At 45.4% G+C, this 22,269-nt stretch overlaps 1 protein-coding gene across 1 annotated transcript in view; it reads left to right on the top strand.

Annotated features, from left to right (window-relative positions):
• Positions 1-22,269, top strand: part of syt3 (synaptotagmin III) — a 69,436-nt gene that overhangs the window by 25,963 nt on the left and 21,204 nt on the right. The window contains exons 4-5 of the mRNA XM_060849218.1: positions 15,074-15,194; positions 21,811-21,982. Coding sequence (XP_060705201.1) covers positions 15,074-15,194; positions 21,811-21,982 — 293 coding nt within the window. The remainder of the gene's footprint in view (positions 1-15,073; positions 15,195-21,810; positions 21,983-22,269) is intronic.

Below are 22,269 nucleotides of genomic sequence, written 5' to 3' on the forward strand. Positions count from 1 at the left end.
TCCCAGAGGAATAGCAACTTTTTGAAAAGGTGGGTTGGGCCAAGAGAGCGATCCACTGTGGTTTCCTGCTCCTACAGGAAAAGGATGGCTCATCCTGATGTCATCATCAATATGTGACATGTGCTAAAGAAGAATGATGCAGGCAGTCGCTTGCTGAAGCATTTCTGTCTTCCATTCATCAGGACACATCCAAATATGCCAAATGTCAAATTAGCACATGAAAAGGTGCTGATTGATTGGCTAGTTGACTGATTGGAGGAAGCCATGAGGAACTAGGTAATTCAGGGCTCGAATGTGTTCCCTTGTTTCAGAGATCACGGCCCTGAACTTAGATCACTTCAGTCAAGTGTAACTGAGCCATATTATGGGCTTGACTGGTTACCTTAAGTTGGTTGTTAGTGCAACTATTTAGCACACTTGGAATTGTTCAGCAAGTGTTTTCCCAGTGAGTACAAGATAAGAATGTTTCGCGATATGTCTCTCTTTCTTACCATATTGAACATGCAGGTTTTGATCTGGAGTCAATAGGGTTGCTGCTGTAGATCAGGCACGTCCTAACTGAAAAGTAAAGCCCTGGCCTGAGTAATCATTTCCTACCCGTCTTGTTCCTAAATGGTTAAATTTAGAGATCTTTAAAATCATGGAAGTTTCAATGGGAAGCTGTAGAGGAGGTGTTTCCCATTAAAGGGAGAACAAAGGCTAGGGCTCATACATCATGAATAAATCCAATAGAAAATGGAGGTGAATGGCTTACCCACAGATTAACATGAATGTGGGTGTATTACAACAGGTAGTAATTGAGCAAAGCAATATCGATTCATTTAAGGGGAAGACAGATAAGCACAGGAAGGAGAAATGAAGAGAAATTTATGTTGATTAGGTGAGATGGGTTCACTATTGAGCAGGTTTGTGTGGAGCAGAAACAGCATCATAAATCAGTAGGGCATGTGGAGTTATTTCTGTAAACCTCTATGCAATCCTAATGTCCTGCATTAGCCACACATTGACTGACTAAGCCAGGGGTCTGTTGTTGGTGTTTTTCCAAAATTGCGCTCATAATAAATATTTCTGGGTAGGCTGTGAGTATTTAGCAGCGTCTATTGGTAGCTGCACACTTTTTTTTATGCATTTGGTGGGATGTGGGCATTGCTGGCAGAGCAAACATTTATTCCCCATCCCTTGTTGTCCAATGAAAACATAGGGGTAAGTTGCCTTCTTGAACTGCTTTAGTCCACCTGCTCTGGGTTGACCTGCAATGCTGTTTGGGAGGGAACGCCAGGACTTTGACCCAATGACAGTGAAGGAACGTTGATAAATTTCCAAGTCAGAACGGTGAGTGGTTTGGAGGGGGACTTGCAGGTGGTGGTGTTCTCAATTATCTGCTGCCTTTGTCCTTCTAGTTGGAATTGGTTATGGGTTTGGAAGTGCTGTCTGAGGATCTTTGGTGAATTTCTGCAGGGTAATCTTGTAGATCATACACATTGCCGCTACTGAGTGTCGGTGGGTGGAGGGTGTGGATGCTTGTGGATGCAGTACCAATCAAACGGACTGCTTTGTCCTGGATGGTATCAGGTTTCTTGAATGTTGTTGGAGCTGCACTCATCCAGGCAAGTGAGGACTATTCCTGACTTGTGCCTTGTAGATATTGGATAGGCTTTGGGGAGTCAGGTGAGTTACTCACCACAGTATTCCTAGCCTCTGACCTGTCCTGGTAGCCACTGCGTTCAAAGATGAGTCCAATTCAGTTTCTGAATAATCATAACTCCCAGGACAATGTTATTCAATCATTGAATGTAAAGGGATGATTGTTAGATTGTCTCTTATTGGTGCTGGTCATAGCTTGGCATTTGAGTCCCATGAATGTTACTTGCCACTTGTCAGCCCAAGCCTGGATTTTGTCCAGATCTTCTTGCATTTGGATATAGACTGCTTCAGAGCTATGAATGGTGATGTGCAATCATCAGCAAACATCCCCATTTCTGACCTCTTGACGGAGGGAAGGTCACTGAAGTAGCAGAAGATGGTTGGACCGAGGACACTATGCTGAGGAACCCCTGCAGAGGTGTCCTGGAGGTGAGATGACTGACCCCCAACAAATATGACCATCTTCCTATGTGTCATGTATGACTCTTGATGACAAGGAAGATATATCAGGTGACAAGGTGATCCATTGGATCCCAAGAGGTGATTGGACGGGCCCTGAGCATGCTGACAATAAGGAGATAAGAAAAAGGAGCAGGAGTAGATCACTCAGCCCCTTGAGCCTGCTCTGTCCTCCAGTATGATCATGGCTATGCTAAATGGATCCAAACTAAATGGTGAAGTACAAAACAAGATAATTATCGTTCCTTGATAGTTGCTTTAGTCACAGACTGCAGCTTTTGCAGACTTTTACCTTCTAAACATAAGCCCTGTGTTCTACTTGACTCTCTTCTGACTCCTTTGAGTAAATTACATAAATTAACAAACTAGTTAACTAAAAGGCCACCCTTTAAAGAAGCATTTTAAACCAAAGCTTATCTAATTTTAAATAGAAGTCCCACTTTGGGAGCTGGTGCCCACTGGTTGTGAAAAACCTCAAACATAGCAGTGGGCATCAGCTCTCAGGGGACACTGGGTGTTGATGTAATCACAGACGAGAGATTGGTGGTTGACTGTAATGGTCCCCTCCACTGCCCACTGCCTGGAAATGAGAATAGCCACTCGGCCAAAGCAAAAAACCCAGTTTCTGCAGCCAACAATACAGAGAGCAACTTCTTCCCATCAGGGAATTTGAACTGTTGTCCTCTGCATGATGGAAACACTGACCACAATAGAGATAAGGTGAAGAGGAACTACCAGTTAGCCCTTCTGAATCTCTTTATTTTTTAAATAGTCAAATTAAAGGGTAACAGTGCCTTAAGGGTCACCGCAACAAAAATCAAACGTTGAAATTAAACTTAGAAGATATAAATGGATATGTTACATTGCGCGAAGCTGGTACACTGCAGCTCCTGATGTGCCCACCAGGTGTGAAAGCCCTGACCTATACCAGCAGGCACCATCTGCTCCCTCTCCAGGGATTACCAAATGTGCACAGTGCCACAGAATAGCGATCAAATGATCCCCTTGGCCACTTATTGGCCAGGGCTGTTGATCACTTCCTTAGCCAGGCTTCACGAGGAGGTCCTTGGACTTGCCTGTCCCCTTCTGCAGCGGTGGGCGGTGGGGGTACGAGAGGAGAACAAATGTTCGACATATGGGGCTGAGGTGCAAACAGTGTTTGAGTAGCAGCCCCAACCAGCCTGAAGTCTGTGTGGAATATGGATGCCTCCAGGCCACAGAACTTACAGGAGACCTGTGAACCTTTTCTCATATGGGAGCGCTGCTTGCATCAATCGACAATAGACAATAGGTGCAGGAGTAGGCCATTCAGCCCTTCGAGCCTGCACCGCCATTCAATGTGATCATGGCTGATCATTCCTAATCAGTATCCGCTTCCTGCTTTATCTCCATAACCCTTGATTCCACGATCTTTGAGAGCTCTATCCAACTCTTTCTTACATGAATCCAGAGACTGGGCCTCCACTGCCCTCTGGGGCAGAGCATTCCACACAGCCACCACTCTCTGGGTGAAGACATTTCTCCTCATCTCTGTCCTAAATAGTCTACCCCGTATTTTTAAGCTGTGTCCTCTGGTTCAGCACTCACCCATCAGCGGAAACATGTTTCCTGCTGCCAGAGTGTCCAATCCTTTCATAATCTTATATGTCTCAATCAGATCCCCTCTCAGTCTTCTAAACTCAAGGGTATAAAAGCCCAGTTGCTCAACAGTCAATCCCTAATGGGAGAGAAAAGGACTGCCAAATAGCGAGCCCCCACCAGCTACTCTATGCATCTTTCCTGAGTAACCTGTCTGAACATGTTATGACAGGTGAGATTTGAACCCAGGCCTCCTGGCTCAGAGGCAGGGACACTACCTCTGCACCACAAATAGCCATAACCAGACCCTTTATAAATATTCTGTCATTGACCAGTTCAGAGATGTTATGACACACTTCTAGAGCAGTTGGGGATGCTCACGAGAAGAGACATGACCATTCCATCACAAGACCCCCGAACCGGACACTTTATATATGAGGCGAAAGTGAGGACTGCAGATGCTGGAGATCAGAGTCAAGATTAGAGTGGTGCTGGAAAAGCGCAGTAGGTCAGGAATGAAGGGCTTTTGCCCGAAAAGTCAATTTTCCTGCTCCTCAGATGATGCCTGACCTGCTGTGCCTTTCCAGCGCCACTCTAATCTTGACTTTAAATGTGATCCCAGTATTTAATAAATCAGCGCCCATCATGTTTGCGTCTTTAACCAGATAATGAACAAAGCAGATCCTCAACCTTAACTCCAGCTTCCTGCATGCTCCTTCTCCAGGCCCCTCTCCAAACCCCTGCAAGCATCCCTCTACTTCCTGAGACGTCAAAAATCAGTCTGTGATTGACAAAGGCCCCAGAAAATTCGACGGGTGAAGTGGAGGTGAGAAATTGAAATATTTCTGCCTAACATTAAGTTCAGAGTCCAGGAATTTGCTGATTGAGGGCCTACTCTCAGTCTTAATAAGAGAGAACTTTAATCTCACTTTCTAAGCCAACTCTCTAGACACCACTGCACTCAATTCATTCACCCGTGGTCAAGGCCTAAACGATTGTTTCTTTTTTATATATTATTCACTGAATCTTCTTTTTAGCCACAAGCATAGAGTGGAGACAGTTGCAGAGTGATCCCTGGGAGCCACTTTACAGTGTTTCCAATTTAAATTACTGTCAGATTTCGACCCATTTCCCTGGGACACAGAAGGAATGGAAGCGTGCAGCCTGTCCTGTTGTGCTTCTGTGTCAGGTTCTCCAGCTGCATCAGCCATGGCTTTGAGCAGAGGGTGTGCAATTTGCAAACAACTGTTTCTCTGCGGGGGCCTGAACCATACCAACTGTGTGCACTGATGGAGGCCATTTGGCCCACCGTGCTTGTACTGGCCCATTGAATAGGCGATCTGGTGAGCATCACACCCTCCTTCACTCTTTGGCCTTCAGCCCGGAAAACCTTCTCCCCTTTGAGTATTTACCAATTCCATTTTGGAGGTTATTGTTAAGTCTGCCCATTCTTAATTGTCAGCTTTCCATCTGGAACTTTGCTAAACACAGCAGCTTCTAAACACTGAATTGATTTAACGCTCTAATGTGCATTTTTCTTTCAGGAGGAGGTGTGGAGGGGGATTACAGTTGACTCAGGAGGCCACGTTACTATGGCAATGTACACTTTTTACCGCATGTTGTATCAAGAGGTAGAGGCTCCAATGTTTTCTTTCTCTCACACACGGCTGACCAGGAATCTCTCCCTCTCTCTTACGGCCTGCCATTGGTGTGTGTCGGAAGGATACTCAAATAAAAGCAACTTTCCCGAAATAAACAGGAGAACGCTGGAGAAACTCAGCAGGTCTGGCAGCCTCTGTGGAGAGAGAAACAGAGTTAAAGTTTCAAATTTGATATGACTCTTCTTAAGGCTGCTGTGGAAACTGTTTGGCAGTGTTGGCAGGGAAGGTGGCATGGTCGTCATGGGCTGGTATCCAGAGACCCAGATGAATGCTGTGGGAACCCATGATAGCTGATGTAATGTAGATTCTGATAATGTGTCTGAACTGCAAAGCTCCTCAAAGAGGGGTCAAATGGAGGGTTTGAGCTAAAGGGGAGAGGCTGAACAGGCTGGGGCTGTTTTATCTGGAGCGTCGGAGGCTGAGGGGTGACCTTATAGAGGTTTATAAAATCATGAGAGACATGGATAGGGTAAATAGACAAGGTCTTTCCCCTGGGGTGGGGGAGTCCAGGACTAGAGAGCGTAGGTTCAGGGTGAGAGGGGAAAGATTAAAAAGGGACCTAAGGGGCAAATTTTTCATTCAGAGGTTGGTCCGTGTATGGAATGAGCTGCCAGAGGAAGTGGTGGAGGCTGGTACAATTACAACATTTAAAAGGCATCTGGATGGGTATATGAACAGGAAAGGGTGAGAGAGATATGGGCCAAGTGCTGGCAAATGGGACTAGATTAGGTTAGGATAACTGGTCGGCATGGTGTAAATATCTATGACTAATTAGCTCAGTGAACCAGATGTCCAGTTTGCAATGCAGGGTGATACCAATAGTGCGGGTTGACAGTGAATAGGCAATGGAAGACATTTAAACAACACATGGATGAACTTCAACAATTGTACATCCCTGTCTGGCGTAAGAGTAAAACAGGGAAGGTGGCTTAAACACAGCTCACAAGGGAAATCAGGGCAAGCCTTAAAGTCAAAGAAAAGGCGTATAAATTGGCCAGAAAAATCTGAGGACTGGGAGAAATTTAAAATGCAGCGCAGGAGGACAAAGGGTTTAATTTGGAAAGGGAAAATAGAATGTGAAAGTAAGCTTGGGGAAAACATAAAAACTGACTGCAAAAGCTTCTATAGATATGTGAAGAGAAAAAGACTGGTGAAGACAAATGTAAGTCCCTTGCAGGTGAATTTATAATGGACAACAAAGAGATGGCAGAACCAGTTGAACAAATACTTTTGATCTGTCTTCACTAAGGAGGACCCAAATAACCTTCAGGAAATGCTCAGGGACAGAAGGTCAAACTTGAAAGAGGAACTGAAGGAAATCCTTATTTTTAGGAAGGAGTAGGCTGGAAAGTATATATGCATGCATGCATGTGTGTGTGTGTGTGTGTGTGTGTGTCTGTGTGGGTGCATCGGTGTGTGTGTGTGCATGTGTGTGAGACCAGCTCTCTCCCAATTCATGCAAACTTTCTCCCACATACAAACTCTCTCTCCCCATCCATTTGCACTCTCTCTCTTATTGCCCCCCCAAACTCTCTCACTCTCTCCCAAAGTACACACTCCCTCTCACACAGACACACTTGAAACCCCACTCTGCCATTTTGAAAGCAATTCTACAGGGGAATCGGCACCTTTTCTGCACCAGTCATGAAGTGGAATCATCAGCCAAGCTTATGGGCTACAGCTCACAGTGGGAATGTCATTGGAATACAGGGGGTTCCCAATTTTGGGACGCTCTTACCTATGAACGCAATCCAAAACAGGGTGAAAGATTAAAGTCCCAACTTACAAACATTTCCCGCACTTACAAACAGCTACTTTACATTGTCCTGCATTGTGTTCCAACTTGTGCACAAAACAACTTGCGAATGGATTTTGGAATGGGGCCATTGACAACCCAGGGACTGCCAGTACTAATTCAGCTGCTCAAACTAATGTTCTGGGCCAGGGATTCAAATCTCAACCTAGCTGCTGTTGGGTTTTAACTTCAATTAATACAATCAGTTGCATGAAGGGCTGAATGGTCTACATCTGCTCCTAGTTTCCAATATTTTCTAATTAACATAGAACAAGTGGGAGTTGCACCTGGTTCAGACATAGGGACACTACCACTGCACCAGAAGAACCCTTGCTCCTAATTTTTATATGTATTTGACTCCAGGGTTAATCCCAGCAGTGACTGAGTAGGTAATTAATGCCCACTTGCAGGGCTTCAGTCAGTGTAGGGTTAGGAGACTGTCTATCGACCTTTCCATTGGGATGGAGGTGGGAAGATGGCAGATAGCTCCCAACCCTCACTGGGGGGTAGTGTGGGAGGGCCCCAAGTCTCTGCTGCATGTGGTGCTGCTCTCAGCTTTTTCCAGTTAATTAGCTTTTCTGAGTGATAGACTCCTAGACGAGAGAGATCAGGATGCACAGGGTTTTTATTTCCAAAGTTGTTTATCTAGAAATCAAGCCTCCCTGCTGTTGTGGTTGGATAGGGACTCGTAATAGTCCTGGTTTTGCATTACTAGTCAAGTAACATCAGTGTTATACTGCTTGGGCCCACGTGGTGCAGAGCCCCAAGCAGAGTTGGCAACCTTGTTGATTGTCACTAAATTGTTTGCTGCAGCAGCCTCTAACCATCATATTTCTGAAGCTGACAAAAGGAGTAGGAGTCGATGACTGAACAGTAAATTCTATTCCTCCTCTCAGTCCAATGCTATCTACCCTGGCAGCTCGAGATAACTGCTGGACCTACAGAAATACTCATTACTCGGCTCCCCACAGCGGAGCTGATGAGATGGAGGGCTGTGCGGAGGCTGAGAGCTTTTCAAAGTTGCCTCTGGGGATCAACATCGAAATGAAAGGCTTCACGAGCAATTTAGATGTTGGATGAGCAAATGAGGGGAAAAAGCTCATCAAAGTCAATCAGAATTTGTCTGGAGATCTGTTCAATAGGCCTTGAATTGAGCAGGTGGACTACGCCAAGCGACAGACCCTCTCTGAGGCTGAAGTAGAGGAATGAAAAGTTATCAGATGTAATTTGGAGGAACAGCTCCAAAACATTAACTGCAGGGTCAGGGAAAACAGGACACCAGCAAGATATCAGATATGATCGTATTGAATGTTAGAGCAGGTTAGAGGGGCCAAATGGCCTTTTCCTGTTCCTATTTCTTATGATCTTATACTGTTGGGTGAAGGGACTGATTACTCAGGGTATCGACTCCTAAGTTGGCCAGAGCATTATGGGTGGGTATTAGATAAATGCGACCAGTGTGTGGGGGAGGGCATTGTGAGGGGATGGGGGAGGATGAAAAGTTCAAGGATATCTGAAGCATGGGTGCTTATTTTAGCCAATACAATGGCAGTACCCCTCGAATAAATTGGAGAATGTGAGAGAGCGATGGCATGGCTAGAAATGACATTAGCTCAGTTGCAATGCAGAGTGATGCCAACTGCGTGGGTTCAATTCCTGCACTGGCTGAGGTTACCACAAAGGAGAGAGTGCAGAGAGGTAGCTCCTGAGCTATTGGAGATCACATCAGTTCTCCCTGTAACTTGTTCCCAGCCCCAAGCTGTTCAGGGTGGGCACAAGCTTCTATGGCATGAGGGGCGACATCGGGCTCAATGAGTTTCCTGTCAATTAGCATTTCTGGATGATAGACTCCTGGACTGGAGAGATAATTAAGCTGAATACATGTAGCAAAATTCCGTGCCCTCAACACACACCCCATCCTCCATGGATGGCTCCAGCCACTGGGAACCAGTTACAGGACTATTAGTACCCAAATTCATCCATTTCATCATTGATAACTGATTGTTAGTCCCTAGGCCAATCAACTCCCTGTTGCCACCCAGCTGCATCTGTACACCAGCCCTTGGCTCCAGTTCATCTGCAAACACTTCAGTCACTGCTTTCTCAAATGGCAGTTTATAACGCATCATGTTACTTGCTGTCAAAACCCCCCTATAATCCTTTAATAAAACCACTGGTTTCATCATTTCAGTATGCAAAAAGAAATCTGAGAAAAATTGCCAAGACATGGCCTTTACACAGTTCAAGGGTAATTACAGGAGTAAGCGAGAAAAGATGCCTTTTTTGCCTGTGATGGCCAGATCCTATAAAACACACCACCACCATCGTATGATATAAATAAGTCACCACTTCACAGTCACTGGCTCCAACGTTCTGCAAATCCCTTCACACCAACAATGTAGGAGCACCTTCACCACACAGATGGTGCCGGTGTAAGACAGCAGCCTGTTTCTCAAGGACAGTGGGGGCTGGGTGATATATACCAGCCCAACCTGCGATGACCCAGTCCCGAGAATGAGGATTTTAAAAAGAATTGCAAGCTTGCAGTTCTCCAAGGTCGCTCTGGTCTTTAACTTGCGGCGATTCTTCCATTAATGGCTGAGACAGTGATAAGCTGGAATGTATGTACATGCTGGAGCATGGGGACACATTGTGTAAGTGATTGGCTTGGCACAAGGCAAAGCTGAATGCTGAAACAGATCATTTATTGTCTCGAGATAAGTAGAGATGCTTTACCTGCACTTTCTCCAATGCTATTAGATAATGGAGTATATCAATCACTCACCTGTCTCTATGCAACTATTAATTATGTTAAAATCTAATTGAAATGGCAGTGTGTGTGGTCACTTAGTCTCAGCAGAGTAGGATAGTGATACAATGACTACTATCCAAATTGTAAAGATGAATCCATTACACAAATGAGGCGAGCATATGAGAGAATGCAGTTCCATTGTAATCTGGAATTTGGCAGAACTTTGCAGAGTGGATGGAGCTTATTGAAAGGTGAGTCATAGCCTGGATTTCTCAGAAAACCAATCTTCCAGCTCCCCTCTCTGTCTCCAAATTCCTTTGCTGCAAAATATGTTTCTTTATGCGATGTAACATTCTCCGCCTTCACCATTCACCAAGGCTCCTTCGACAGTACCTTCTGAAACCATGTCCACTTCCGTCTACAAGGACAAGGATAGCAGTTAAATGGGAGCATCACCACCCACAATTCCTCTCCACACCACTCATCATCCCAACTTGGAAATTATCACCATTCTTTCAGCGTCATTTGGTCAAAATCCTGGAACTCCTTCCATAACAGCACTATAGAGGTACCTGCAGCAAATAGATAGTAACAGTTCAAGAAGGCAGCTCATCATCACCTTCTCAAGGGCAGTTAGGGGTGGGCAAGAAATGCTGGCCCAACCAGTGATGCTCAGGGCCCATGAACAAGTTTTAAAAAATATTTCCCATGATCATGCACCTCCCGGACCAATAACTCTCTGCAGAAGCAACCATTAACCCCCACCCCAACACACACGCACCACACACACACACACACCCACACACACCCACTGATACACACACACACACACACACTGACAAACACAGACACACACCCACACACCAGATGTTTTTTGACCCTTTCCTGGGAGGTGAGGTGAGTGTCACTGGCAATCCTTGAGAATGTTGGAGCATCTCTCTCGGAAGCAGAAAACTTTGGATGGGTTTAATAGAGTTGACATAGAGAATATGTTACCACTAATGGGGAAGATCAGAAGGCAGATTCATTAATGTAAGATCACCAGTAATTTCAAATAACCCTGTTGGACTACAACCTAATGTTGTGTGACAGGAAACCCAGACAGTGGCAGAAGTAACATTTGCTGATAGTCCCTGAGCTGTTAGCGGAAAGACCCTCTGTGTTGAAGGGAAAGAGGACTCCATGGCATCATCATCATAACCGTCCATTTCCTTCCCTTTGCCAAGATCTTTGCGAAGTTCCTTGAACATAATCAGATATATATTTAGCCAGGGAGATGTAGAATGAGAATTGCACACGGTATTAAACATGAATTCTTTGTGATCTTTTTGTTGACCCTCTCTGCCAATACATATGTGTATGGTGGTCTCAAGTGGATAAACTATACAGTGCAATTTTCAGTACACTACAGTCTCACCTTCAGTGATCTGCTTAATGAGGTCCATCCCCAATTTTAAGCAAAAACCAAATAAACTGTGGATGCTGCAAATCAGAAACAAAAACAGAAGTTGCTGGAAAAGATCAACAGGTTTGGCAGCATCTGTGGAGAGAAATCAGAATTAATGTTTCAGGTCCAGTGACCCTTCCTTAGGACTGTGTTCTGAGGAAGGGTCACTGGACCTGAAATGTTAACTCTGATTTCTTTCCACAGATGCTGCCAGACCTGCTGAGCTTTTCCAGCAATTTCAGTTTTCATTGTCCCCAATGTTAGTTGACTCGCCATTGGTGCCTTAAGTTGTTTAGGTCTCAAGCCTTGTAATTCCCTCCTTATCCTTCCCGCCTCTCTACTTCCCACTCCAATGATCCTCAGCATCAGGCAGCATCCACCATCCCACCCATTTCCTTAATTCATTAGATGTTTTTTGATTCTTTCAATGGAGTGTCACCAGCAAGGCCAGAGTATGTAGCCCATTCCTAGTTACTCTTTGAAAAGCCTGGGGCCCATTTCTCTCGGAAGGAGAAAGAGAGAAATTATTACTTTGTTAATCAAGCTTTTGCTCACACCACCTTATATCTCCTTATGTGGCTCAGTGCCATTGGTTTTATCATGATCCAGTGGAGTGGCTTCTAATGTTTGATTACATTAATGCGGCTAAGTGTTATTATTCTAGTTGTCGTCAGAAACAGGGTCAAAATGGTCAATCCTTCTTCTGGAAATTTCCATCCACCCTCTCGTCTTTAGGAAGCGATTTGTGCCATATTCTGATTGGGCCAAATTGTAACTGGTTGTGAATTGTAACTTCCTACATTGCGACCCTGCCAGAGAGCTACAGCCAGCGACATCTTGTGGTCGGTCTGAGTAGGTGCGGTATTAAAAGGCACCTTTCTCCTTCAGACTCAAGTTGCCATTTCAGTTTAAGCAAATTGGCCTTTGTGATGGTTGGGGAGGAGGGCACAAGGACATAGATTTAGGATTATTAACCGCTCTGATGTACTGATTCAATTAAGAGAGTCAGCGTTTGTGCTGTGAAGGTTTTCATTGTTTTCAGTTCAGTAACTCGAACAGCTAAGGTTTTAATAAGAAAGTGACAAAGGCTTTAGTGTGTTGAAAGACTCTGGAACACTGCTTTTATATTTTTAAAATGCATTCGAGCTTAATTGTAATACAGACAAGTGCACCAGCTGACAGCTCCAGCTTCAGAATAATGTTGAGTGGGAAATCACTTTTGCCTTTTTTAAAATTTGTTCATGGGTTGTAGGCATCGCTGGCTCGGCCAACATTTATTGCCCAGCGGGCAGTTGAAAGTCAATCACGCCATTGTGGGTCTGGAATCACGTGTAGGTCAAACCATGGAAGGATGGCAGATTCATTCCCTAAATAGCATTACTGAACCACCCAGATGGGGATATTCCCCAAGAATTTCATGATCATCATTAGATTCTTAATTACAGATATTTCTTTAATATCTTGGAATCAAACTTCACTATCTGCCATAGTGGGATTTGAACCCAAGTCTCTGGATTTTTTTATGGGCTTTTGCCCAAATCGTCGATTTTTCCTGCTCCTCGGATGCTGCCTGACCTGCTGCGCTTTTCCAGCAACACATTTTCAGCTCTGATCTCCAGCATCTGCAAACCTCACTTTTCACTCGAAGATTTTAACCTACTGCGCATCCTCTTACAAGGATGCCTTCCTTGAAGAAGCTCTCTTCCTCCCTCTACAATTCCTGATGAAGGGCTTATGCCCGAAACATCGAATTTCCTGCTCCTTGGATGCTGCCTGAACTGCTGTGCTTTTCTAGCACCACTCTAATTAGATTAGATTACTTACAGTGTGGAAACAGGCCCTTCGGCCCAACAAGTCCACACCGACCCGCCGAAGCGCAACCCACCCATACCCCTACATTTACCCCTTACCTAACACTACGGGCAATTTAGCATGGCCAATTCACCTGACCCGCACATCTTTGGACTGTGGGAGGAAACCGGAGCACCCGGAGGAAACCCACGCAGACACGGGGAGAACGTGCAAACTCCACACAGTCAGTCGCCTGAGGCGGGAATTGAACCCAGGTCCCTGGCGCAGTGAGGCAGCAGTGCTAACCACCGTGCCACCGTGTCGCCCGTCTGGATTGATAGCCTCATGATAATACCACTGGGGCATTGCCACCAAAACACCAAAAGGTATATCCTTCAGGCTTCTCAGTTTCCATTTTTAGCATCATGTTAGTACTCATGTTTACAAAGGAAATTCCAGAAAATTACAAACCTCCAGGTGATTTATTCACCTGACCATTAAGTCTTTTAACTGGAGGTCCTTCTTCAGTTGCCTGAGTGTTATTGGTTCAAAATCCTGAAACTCCCTCCCTCCCATCACCCCCAGGGACAGAAATCATGGATCTTTCCTCTGCTCCCTGAGGACAACAGTTACTAGGCTCTGATATATCCATCACCCAGAGGGAACCCACGCAGACACAGGGAGAATGTGCAAACTCCACACAGACAGTCGCCCAAGATGGAAATTGAACCTGGATCCCTGATGCTGTCAGGCAACAGTGCTAACCACTGAGCCACCAAGCTGCCTCCCTAATGGTGGGTCATGGTAATGCCACTGGATGAGTAGCCCAGTAGCCTCGCCGAATGGCCTGGTAAGGGTTCAAATCTTACTTCCCCAGATGGTGGAATCTAAGATTCAAGCAGTAAATCTGGAATTTGAAACTAATAACAATGACCATTGAACTATTATTTCATGCTGTTTGGTTCACTGATGTCTCTCAGGGAAGGAAATCTGCCATCTTTATCTGACCTGGTCTACATGTGGTCACAACAATGTGGTTGACTCTTATCTGCCTTTTGAAATGGACCATACAAGCCACACCGTTCGTTCAAGGACAGACTGCGAGTGACATTGCATTCCACACTAGGATTTTTAATAGGCTGTCGCCGACTCCTAAATTTTTCCTGTTGGTGAATGGAATTCCACGTCCTTCCACCTTCTTCCTCGTTTCCTGCATCTAGAGAAGCAAAGGCAGGCAAAGTGTAATCTTACATCTGCTTCCTCAGTCTCTTTTTTTTCCTCAGAACAGGCTATGAACCTGAAGCCAGAGGTTCTCAGTTGGGGGGAGCCACTCTAGCACAACGGGCCAGGAGTCACTCCTGCATTTACTGCTGACGTGCTATGGAGGCTTTTGCCCATCAACCTGAGATAGATTTTTTAATCAAGAGTGGAGTCAAGGGTTCTGGGGAAAAGACAGGAAAACGAAGTTGAGGATCATTACATCGGCCATCATCTGATTGAATGGGAAAGCAGATTCAAGGGCTGAATGGCCTATTTCTGATCTTGCATCTTCTGGTTTTAATCTGTTCTGAAGCTGCTTCCCATGGCGGGAGAATAATGATCGGCCAGTCAAGTGGCTTTATGAGGTCAGGAAAAACGCGATAGAAATGTAAGCTTTTTCTCCAGCTTTCTCTCTGGAAAGGAAGTGTTATAAATAGCAAGCAGTCTGCAGTCAGAGAAAGGGGAAAGGTGGAGCAGTCTTGGTGGAATAAGTCTAAGGTAGAACTCAGTGATTGCCACTCACTGCTGCTGTGGGCTTTGGGTGCTTTTGGCAATATTTTCACCTCAGGAGAAAAACGAGTTGAGGGACTATTTGAATCCTTTGTGTCAACGTCAAGTCAAAACGCCATAGTGAAGTATTCTGGGATGCTTGGCTGCCTGACTAAAGTTGTTCTCTTTCCCCCCAGGAGAAAGCTGATCTGGGTGAGATAAACTTCTCCCTGTGCTATCTCCCGACGGCAGGCAGACTCACAATCACCATTATCAAAGCCACCAATCTTAAGGCGATGGATTTGACTGGATTCTCAGGTAATTTCACCACTGCATGCAGATGGCGAATAAAGGGTCCCCTTTGTTGTGAACCTCAAATCGACTTTTGCGTCTTTTTGCCCTCTACCCCAATGACCTTTGCCTCCATCTGCCCCCTTGTTCTAGGCTCTCCCTACTTTCAGTGTCCACCCTGTCACAGGATCTTGTCAGTTTCATTGAGGTCACCTGTCTTTTCCCAAACGCAGTGAGTACAGGCCCAACCTATTCAACCTTTCCTTCAGCCGAGGAACCAGACTGGTGAACCATCTCTGAATTGTTTCCAGTACAAATATACCATGGGAAAGGCTGATGGAATATTAGCCTTTATCACAACAGGACTTGAGTTCAGGAGTAGTGAAATCTTGCTCCATTTGTACAGATAGTTATTTAGGTCCTAGGGTACCTGTGTGCACTTTGGACCCCTTACATAGAGCATAGAACATTACAGCAGACTCACAATCACCATTATCAAAGCTACCAATACAGACCCATTAGCCCTCAATGTCCCGCTGACCTGTGGAACCAATCTGAAGCCCATCTAACCTACACTATTCCATTCTCATCCCTATGCCTATCCAATGACCATTTAAATGCCCTTAAAGTCAACTACTGTTGCAGGCAGTGCATTCCACGCCCCTATGACTCTCTGAGTAAAGAAACGACCTCTGACAACACTCCTATATCTATCACCCCCAATTCAAAGCTGTGTCCCCTCGTAAAGGATACCTGGGAAAGGATATTATTACTACTAAAGAACAGATACAATCAAGGTTGATCAGACGTGTTCTTTGGGTGCCAGACTATCCTATGAAGAAAGATTGGATCTGTGTTAGAACATAGAACAGTACAGCACAGTACAGGCCCTTCGGCCCACAATGTTGTGCCAAGCATTTATCTTAAGCTAAGATCATCCTAACCAACACACCTCTCAACTTACTGCCGTCCATGTGCTTGTTCAACAGTCGCTGAAGTGTCCCTAATGTCTCTGACTCCACCGCCACCACTATCACTGGCAGTGCATTCCACATACCCACCACTCTCTGTGTGAAGAACCTACCTCTGACATCTCCCCTAAACCTTTCTTGAATCACCTTAAAATTATGAGTCCTCATGGCAGCCATTTGTGCCCTGGGGAAAGGGTACTGGCTTTCTACTCTGTCTATGCCTCTCATTACCTTGTACCCCTCTATCAAGTCACCTCTGTTCCTTTTTCTCTCCAGTGTGAAAAGCCCTAGCTCGCTCAACCTCTCTTCATAAGACAAGAGAGTAGTAGAGGCGTGGAACGGCCTGCCTGCAACAGTAGTAGACTCACCGACGTTAAGAGCATTTAAATGGGCATTAGACATACATATGGATAATAACGGTGTAGGTTAGATGGGCATCAGATTAATTTCACAGGTCGGTGCAACATTGAGGGCCGAAGGGCCTGTACTGCGCTGTAACGTTCTATGTTCTATGTTCTAAGCCCTCCAATCCAGACAGCATCCTGGTAAATCTACTCTGCATCCTCTCTAAAGCATAAACATCTTTCCTATAATGAGGCTTCCAGAACTGGACACAATATTCCAAGTGTGGCCTAACCAGGGTTTTATAGAGCTGCAGCAAAACCTCGCGGCTTTTAAACCCAATCCTCCCGTTTGAAAGCCAAAACACCATACTCCTTCTTAACAACCCCATCAACTCGGATGGCAACTTTGAGGGATCTATGTACATGGACCCCAAGATCCTGTTGTTCCTCCACACTGTCACGTATCCTGTCGTTAACCCTGTATTCAGCATTCAAATGCGACCTTCCAAAATGAATCACTTCACATTAATCCAGGTTAAACTCCACCTGCCACTTCTCAGTCCAGCTCTGCATCCTGTCAATGTTTTGTTGTAGCCTGCAATAGCCCTCGACACTATTTACAATACCCACAGATCCCCTTTGTGCCATCGGCAAATGTACTAACCCATCCTGACACTTATTTCCTGTTCCTTGGATGCTGCCTGACCTGCTGCGCTTTAACCAGCAACACATTTTCAGCTCACTTCTTCATCCAAGTCATCTATAAAAACTGCAAAGAGCAGAGGCCCAAGAACAGATCCCTGTGAGAGCCCACTGGTCACCGGCCTCCAGGTGGAATACTTTCCATCCACTACCACTCACTGTCTTCTTTTGGCCAGCCAGTTCTGTATCCAGACAGCCAAATTTCCTTGTATCCCATACCTCCTAACTTTCTGAATGAGCCTACCGTGGGGAACCTAATCAAATGTCTTACTGAAAGCCATATACACTACATCCACTGCTCAACCTTCATCAACTTGTCTCATCATATTCTCAAAGAACTCATTAAGGCTGTGAGGCATGATCTGCCCCTCACAAAGCCATGCTGACTGTCTTTAATCAAACTATGTTTTCCAAATTGTCGTAAGTCTTATCTCTCAGATACCTTGCTTACCATAGACATAAGACAGACTGATCTGTAATTCCCAGGAATCTCTCTATTCCCTTTCTTGAACAGAGGAACAACATTCGCCTCTTTCCAATCATCCGGTAGTACTCCCGTGGAGAGTGAGGATGCAAAGATCATTGCCAGAGCTGCAGCAATCTCATTCCTTGCTTCCTGTAGTGACCTTGGATATGTCTAGTCTGTCCCTGGGGTCTTAACTATTGTGATGTTTCTCGGAATTTCCAGCACATCCACTTTCTTAATATCAAACTGTTCAAGTCTATTAACCTGGTCCACTGTGTTCTCACTATTAACAAGGTCCCCTTCTCAAGTGAAAACTGAAACAAAAAACTCATTTAAGGCATCCCCAACTCTTCAGACTCCAGGCACAAGTTCCCTCCACCATCCCTAATTGGCCCACCCCTCTTCTGATCATTCTCTTATTCCTCATGTAAGTATAGAATGCTTTTGGGTTTTCCCTAATCCCTCCTATGAAGGCTTTTTCATACCTCCTCCGAGCTCTCTTCGTCCATTTTTGTGTTCTTTCCTGGCTATCCTGGAATCTTCTAAAGTTGTGCGAGATCCTTGCTTCCTCAGCCTTAAGTAAGCTTCCATCTTCCTCTTGACAACAAGCTCCTCTTCTCTTGTTATCCAAGGCTCCTTCACCTTCCCATTCCTTATCTGTCTCAGAGGGACAAAGTTATCCAACAATTGCAACAAGTGTTCCTTAAACAGCCTCGGCATTTCTATTGTGTATTTCTCGTAGAACAAATGATCCCAATTTATACTCCACAGCTCCTGTCTACTGGCATTATAATTTCCCCTCCCCCAATTAAATCCCTTCCCGTACTGTCTGTTCCTGTCCCTCTTCGTGGCTATGATAAAGGTGAGGCAGTTGTGCGAAATGCTGTCCCATTGAGCGATCTGACACCTGGCCTGGCTCACTACCTCACACCAAATCCAATATGGCCTCCACCCCCCAGTCGGCCTATCCACATATTGAGCCAGGAATCCTTCCTGGACACACCTGACAAAATCGGCTCCATGCGGACCATCTGCACGAAGGACGTTCCAATCAATATTGGGGAAATTGAAGTCACCCATAACAACAACTTACCAAGATCTGCTGTCCAATCTGTTCTTCCATCTGTCTGCTGTATTTTGGGGGGAGGTTCAATGGAAAACTGACTTCCACCCATCCTGACTCAGTAGACAAACCCTCCTCAACAACCTCTTTTTCTGATGCATGTGATGCATTCTCTAATTAGCAATGCTACTCCCCCTCCTCTTTTACCTCCCCCCACCCTCCCCCTCTTTTTAAAAGATCTAAACCCTGGAACACCCAGCACCCATTCCTGCCCCTGTGAAATCCAAGTCTCCGTTAAGGCCACAACATCATAGTTCCAAGTACTGATCCATGCTCTAAGTTCATCACTCTTATTCTTGACACTCCCTGCATTGAAACAGACACACTTTAACCCATCCCTTTACCCTATCAACTGTGTATTCTTCTTGACAGACTCTCCACATTCTATTCCTGCCTGCTCAACAACTACCCTCTCATCTGATCTGTAGCTCTGGTTCCCATCCCCCTGCCACACTAGTTTAGATCCTCCCGAAGTGTTCTAGCAATCTCCCACCCAGGACATTACTGCCCCTCCTGTTTCAGTGCATCCCGTCCTTCATGTACAGGTCCCACCTTCCCAAAAGGTACCCCAAGATACCTTTGAAGCCGTTCCTCTTGCACCAGCCCTGTAGTCACACATTTAGCAGCACTCGCTCCCTGTTCCTCGTCTCATTAGCACGTAGCACCAGTAGTAATCCTGAGCTTACTACTCTGCTCCTCCTGCGTTTTAGCTTCCAACCGAACTCCCTGAAATCACTTTTTAGATCCTCATCCCGTTTCCTAGCTACATCATTGGTGCCAGTGTGCACCATGACTTCTGGCTGCTCACCCTCCCCCTTCAGAATCTTGTAGACTTGATCAGAGACATCCCGGACCCTGGCACCTGGGGGGCAAAATACCTTCCAGGAGTCCTTTTTACAACCACAGCATCTCATGTCTGTTCCTCCAACTACTGAGTCTTGTACCACTGGCACTTTTCTATTCTCCCCGCTTCCCTTCTGAGCCACAGAGCCAGGCTGAGTGCTAAAGACCTGGCAACTATGGCTTTCCCTGGATGGTTATCCACCCCCCTCCCCCCCTCCCAAAAATGTGTCCAAAGCTGCATACGTATTATTGAGGGGAAGGACCACGGGGGATCCCTCTACTGCCTGCCTGTTCCCTTTCCATTCCCTGACTGTAACGGATCTACCTTCTTCCTGTACCTGAGGGGAGACTAGTTCCCTATAACTCCTCTCTATCACTCCCTCCGCTTCCTGAATGATCCAAAGTTCATCCAGCTCCAGTTCTCTAACATGGTTTCTAAGGAGCTGGAATTGGATGCACTTCCTGCAGTTGAAGTCAGTGGGGACACTAGTGGTGACCCTTACCTCCCAAATCCTACAGAAGGAGCATGCAACTACCCTAACATCCCAATCCCACTGTTCTGAATTCCCAAAGAGACTATTAAAAAAACTAGTAACCTTACCGATTCAGCGCACAGAACCTTATTTTTTGGTTAGAGGAGTAGGAGGATGAGTGGGAGACACTACCTGAGTAGTGTTTCAGGTAATGCAACCACACAAATATATTCCCTCACTTACTCAGCAGTCCAGTGACCTCTCCTGCTCAGCATGTGCTCCACCTACTCACGACATATGTTATTAAAGGATCAATTTGCCTTCCCGGCAGCCTCCTGGTGCTCATTCTCACTGCTCCTGCTGCAAAAATGGAGCTAGAGTTTTGAAGAAAGAGAGAGAATCTCACTAAAGCCTACAAAATGTTCAGGAGCCAGGAATAGTAGGTCCAGGTAAGACGTGTTTCCTGGTTGGGGAGAGTCTATAATCAGCAGAACAATTTGAAAAACAGGGGAAGCCAATTTGGACGAAAATGAGAATTTGTTTTCACTCAGAGTTGTGAATTCTCTACTCTCGAGGGTGCTGGAAACCCTCTATCTTCACAGATTTCCAAGTTCTAGTGACGCAAAGGGATATGTACTAGTGTGAGACGAAAGGCATTGAAGTGGATGATCAGCCATTGTCCTAATGAATGGCAGAGCAAACTTGTGAGACTGATAGCCTATTCCCTTACCAATGGTTCTCTACTCTAGGTCCTATCAATACCCTGTACAGTAGTAGGAAGTCTTCCCTACTGCACATGGATAGCAGTGAGTTCAGAAGTACGTAGGTTAAGTTACTATTTTTTACATTAGGATTAAGTCTCGGCACAACATCGTGGGCCTAAGGGCCTGTTCTGTGCTGTATTTTTCTATGTTCTACGTTCTATTTATATGCCATTCCCCCAGCAATAAAGGTTATCACTCCATCTACCTTCCTAATTATCTGCGGAGCCTGCATTCTAACATTTTGTGATTCATGTACAATGGCATGCAGTTTCCTCTCATCATAGTATTCTGCAGTCTTGCACCATTTAAATTTCTTTGCTTGTTGCCACAGTGGATGACCAGATGCTGTCAGCTCCCCGGTATCTGAACCAAAGTGACCCTGTGTGGACTTAGACCTCTGACCCCTGCACATGCTCCTATTTGATCGGAGGTTACAAGGGCTTGCATCTGAAATGAAGAAAAACCTTCTCTCATAAAATAGCCATAGATGCTGCATGGTATTTTCAATTAAATTGATAGATTCTTGTTGCCTAAGGGTATTAAGGAAAATGAGTAAAAGGGCAAGTCAAGGAGTTGAAGTCCAGATTGATTCTGACTTAAATTAATTTGGGAAAGGCTAGAGGGACTGAATGGCCTGCTCCTATAGCTTCCATTCAGGAAAGGGACTCTTCACCTTCTCAGTTTCACCCTTCCCAATCTGAAGATGCTGAGGCTAGTTACAGCTACGTCGATTTATCAGTGCAGGACGGAAATATTATGTGGGGATTGCAAGATGAGCTCCATATTAGGGCATGTCTTTACTCAGTTAGAAGACAGTTGTAGTTTGCAGAATTTTGTTTGGGGTTTGGATGCTGTGTGACATAGGGGTGAGTGCCCTGCAGAATGTAAAGTATCAAGAAATGGAGGGCTCTGGCCTGGTTGTCATCCAACCCACCATCCCTCCCTCTCTGTTTACAGATCCCTATGTGAAGGCGTCATTGATCTGTGAGGGGAGGCGTCTGAAGAAGCGGAAGACGTCAATAAAGAAGAACACACTGAACCCAGTGTACAATGAGGCCCTGGTGTTTGACATTCCCAACGAGAATATGGACCATGTCAACGTCATCATTGCTGTCATGGATTACGACTGGTGAGAAACTCTTAAAACAATGTAGCAATGGGGAGGGAGAGACCTGCGTGAAGATTCAGTGCTGTCCTCCACCTGTATGTGCATTTGCACGTGCACTCACGGCAGTGTTTCCTCGAGGTGGGCTGGTTAGCTCAGTTGGCTGGATGGCTGGTTTGTGATGCAGTGTGATTCCACCTGTGTAGGTTCAATTCCTGCAGTGGCTGAAGGGCTCTCTTTCTAACCTCACCTGAGGCGTGGTTTAACCCTCAGATTACCCACTGCCAGTTGTCTCTCTAATGAGAGAGTGG

Source organism: Hemiscyllium ocellatum, chromosome 33 (assembly GCF_020745735.1).
Source record: "Hemiscyllium ocellatum isolate sHemOce1 chromosome 33, sHemOce1.pat.X.cur, whole genome shotgun sequence".
Classification (NCBI taxonomy): domain Eukaryota; kingdom Metazoa; phylum Chordata; class Chondrichthyes; order Orectolobiformes; family Hemiscylliidae; genus Hemiscyllium; species Hemiscyllium ocellatum.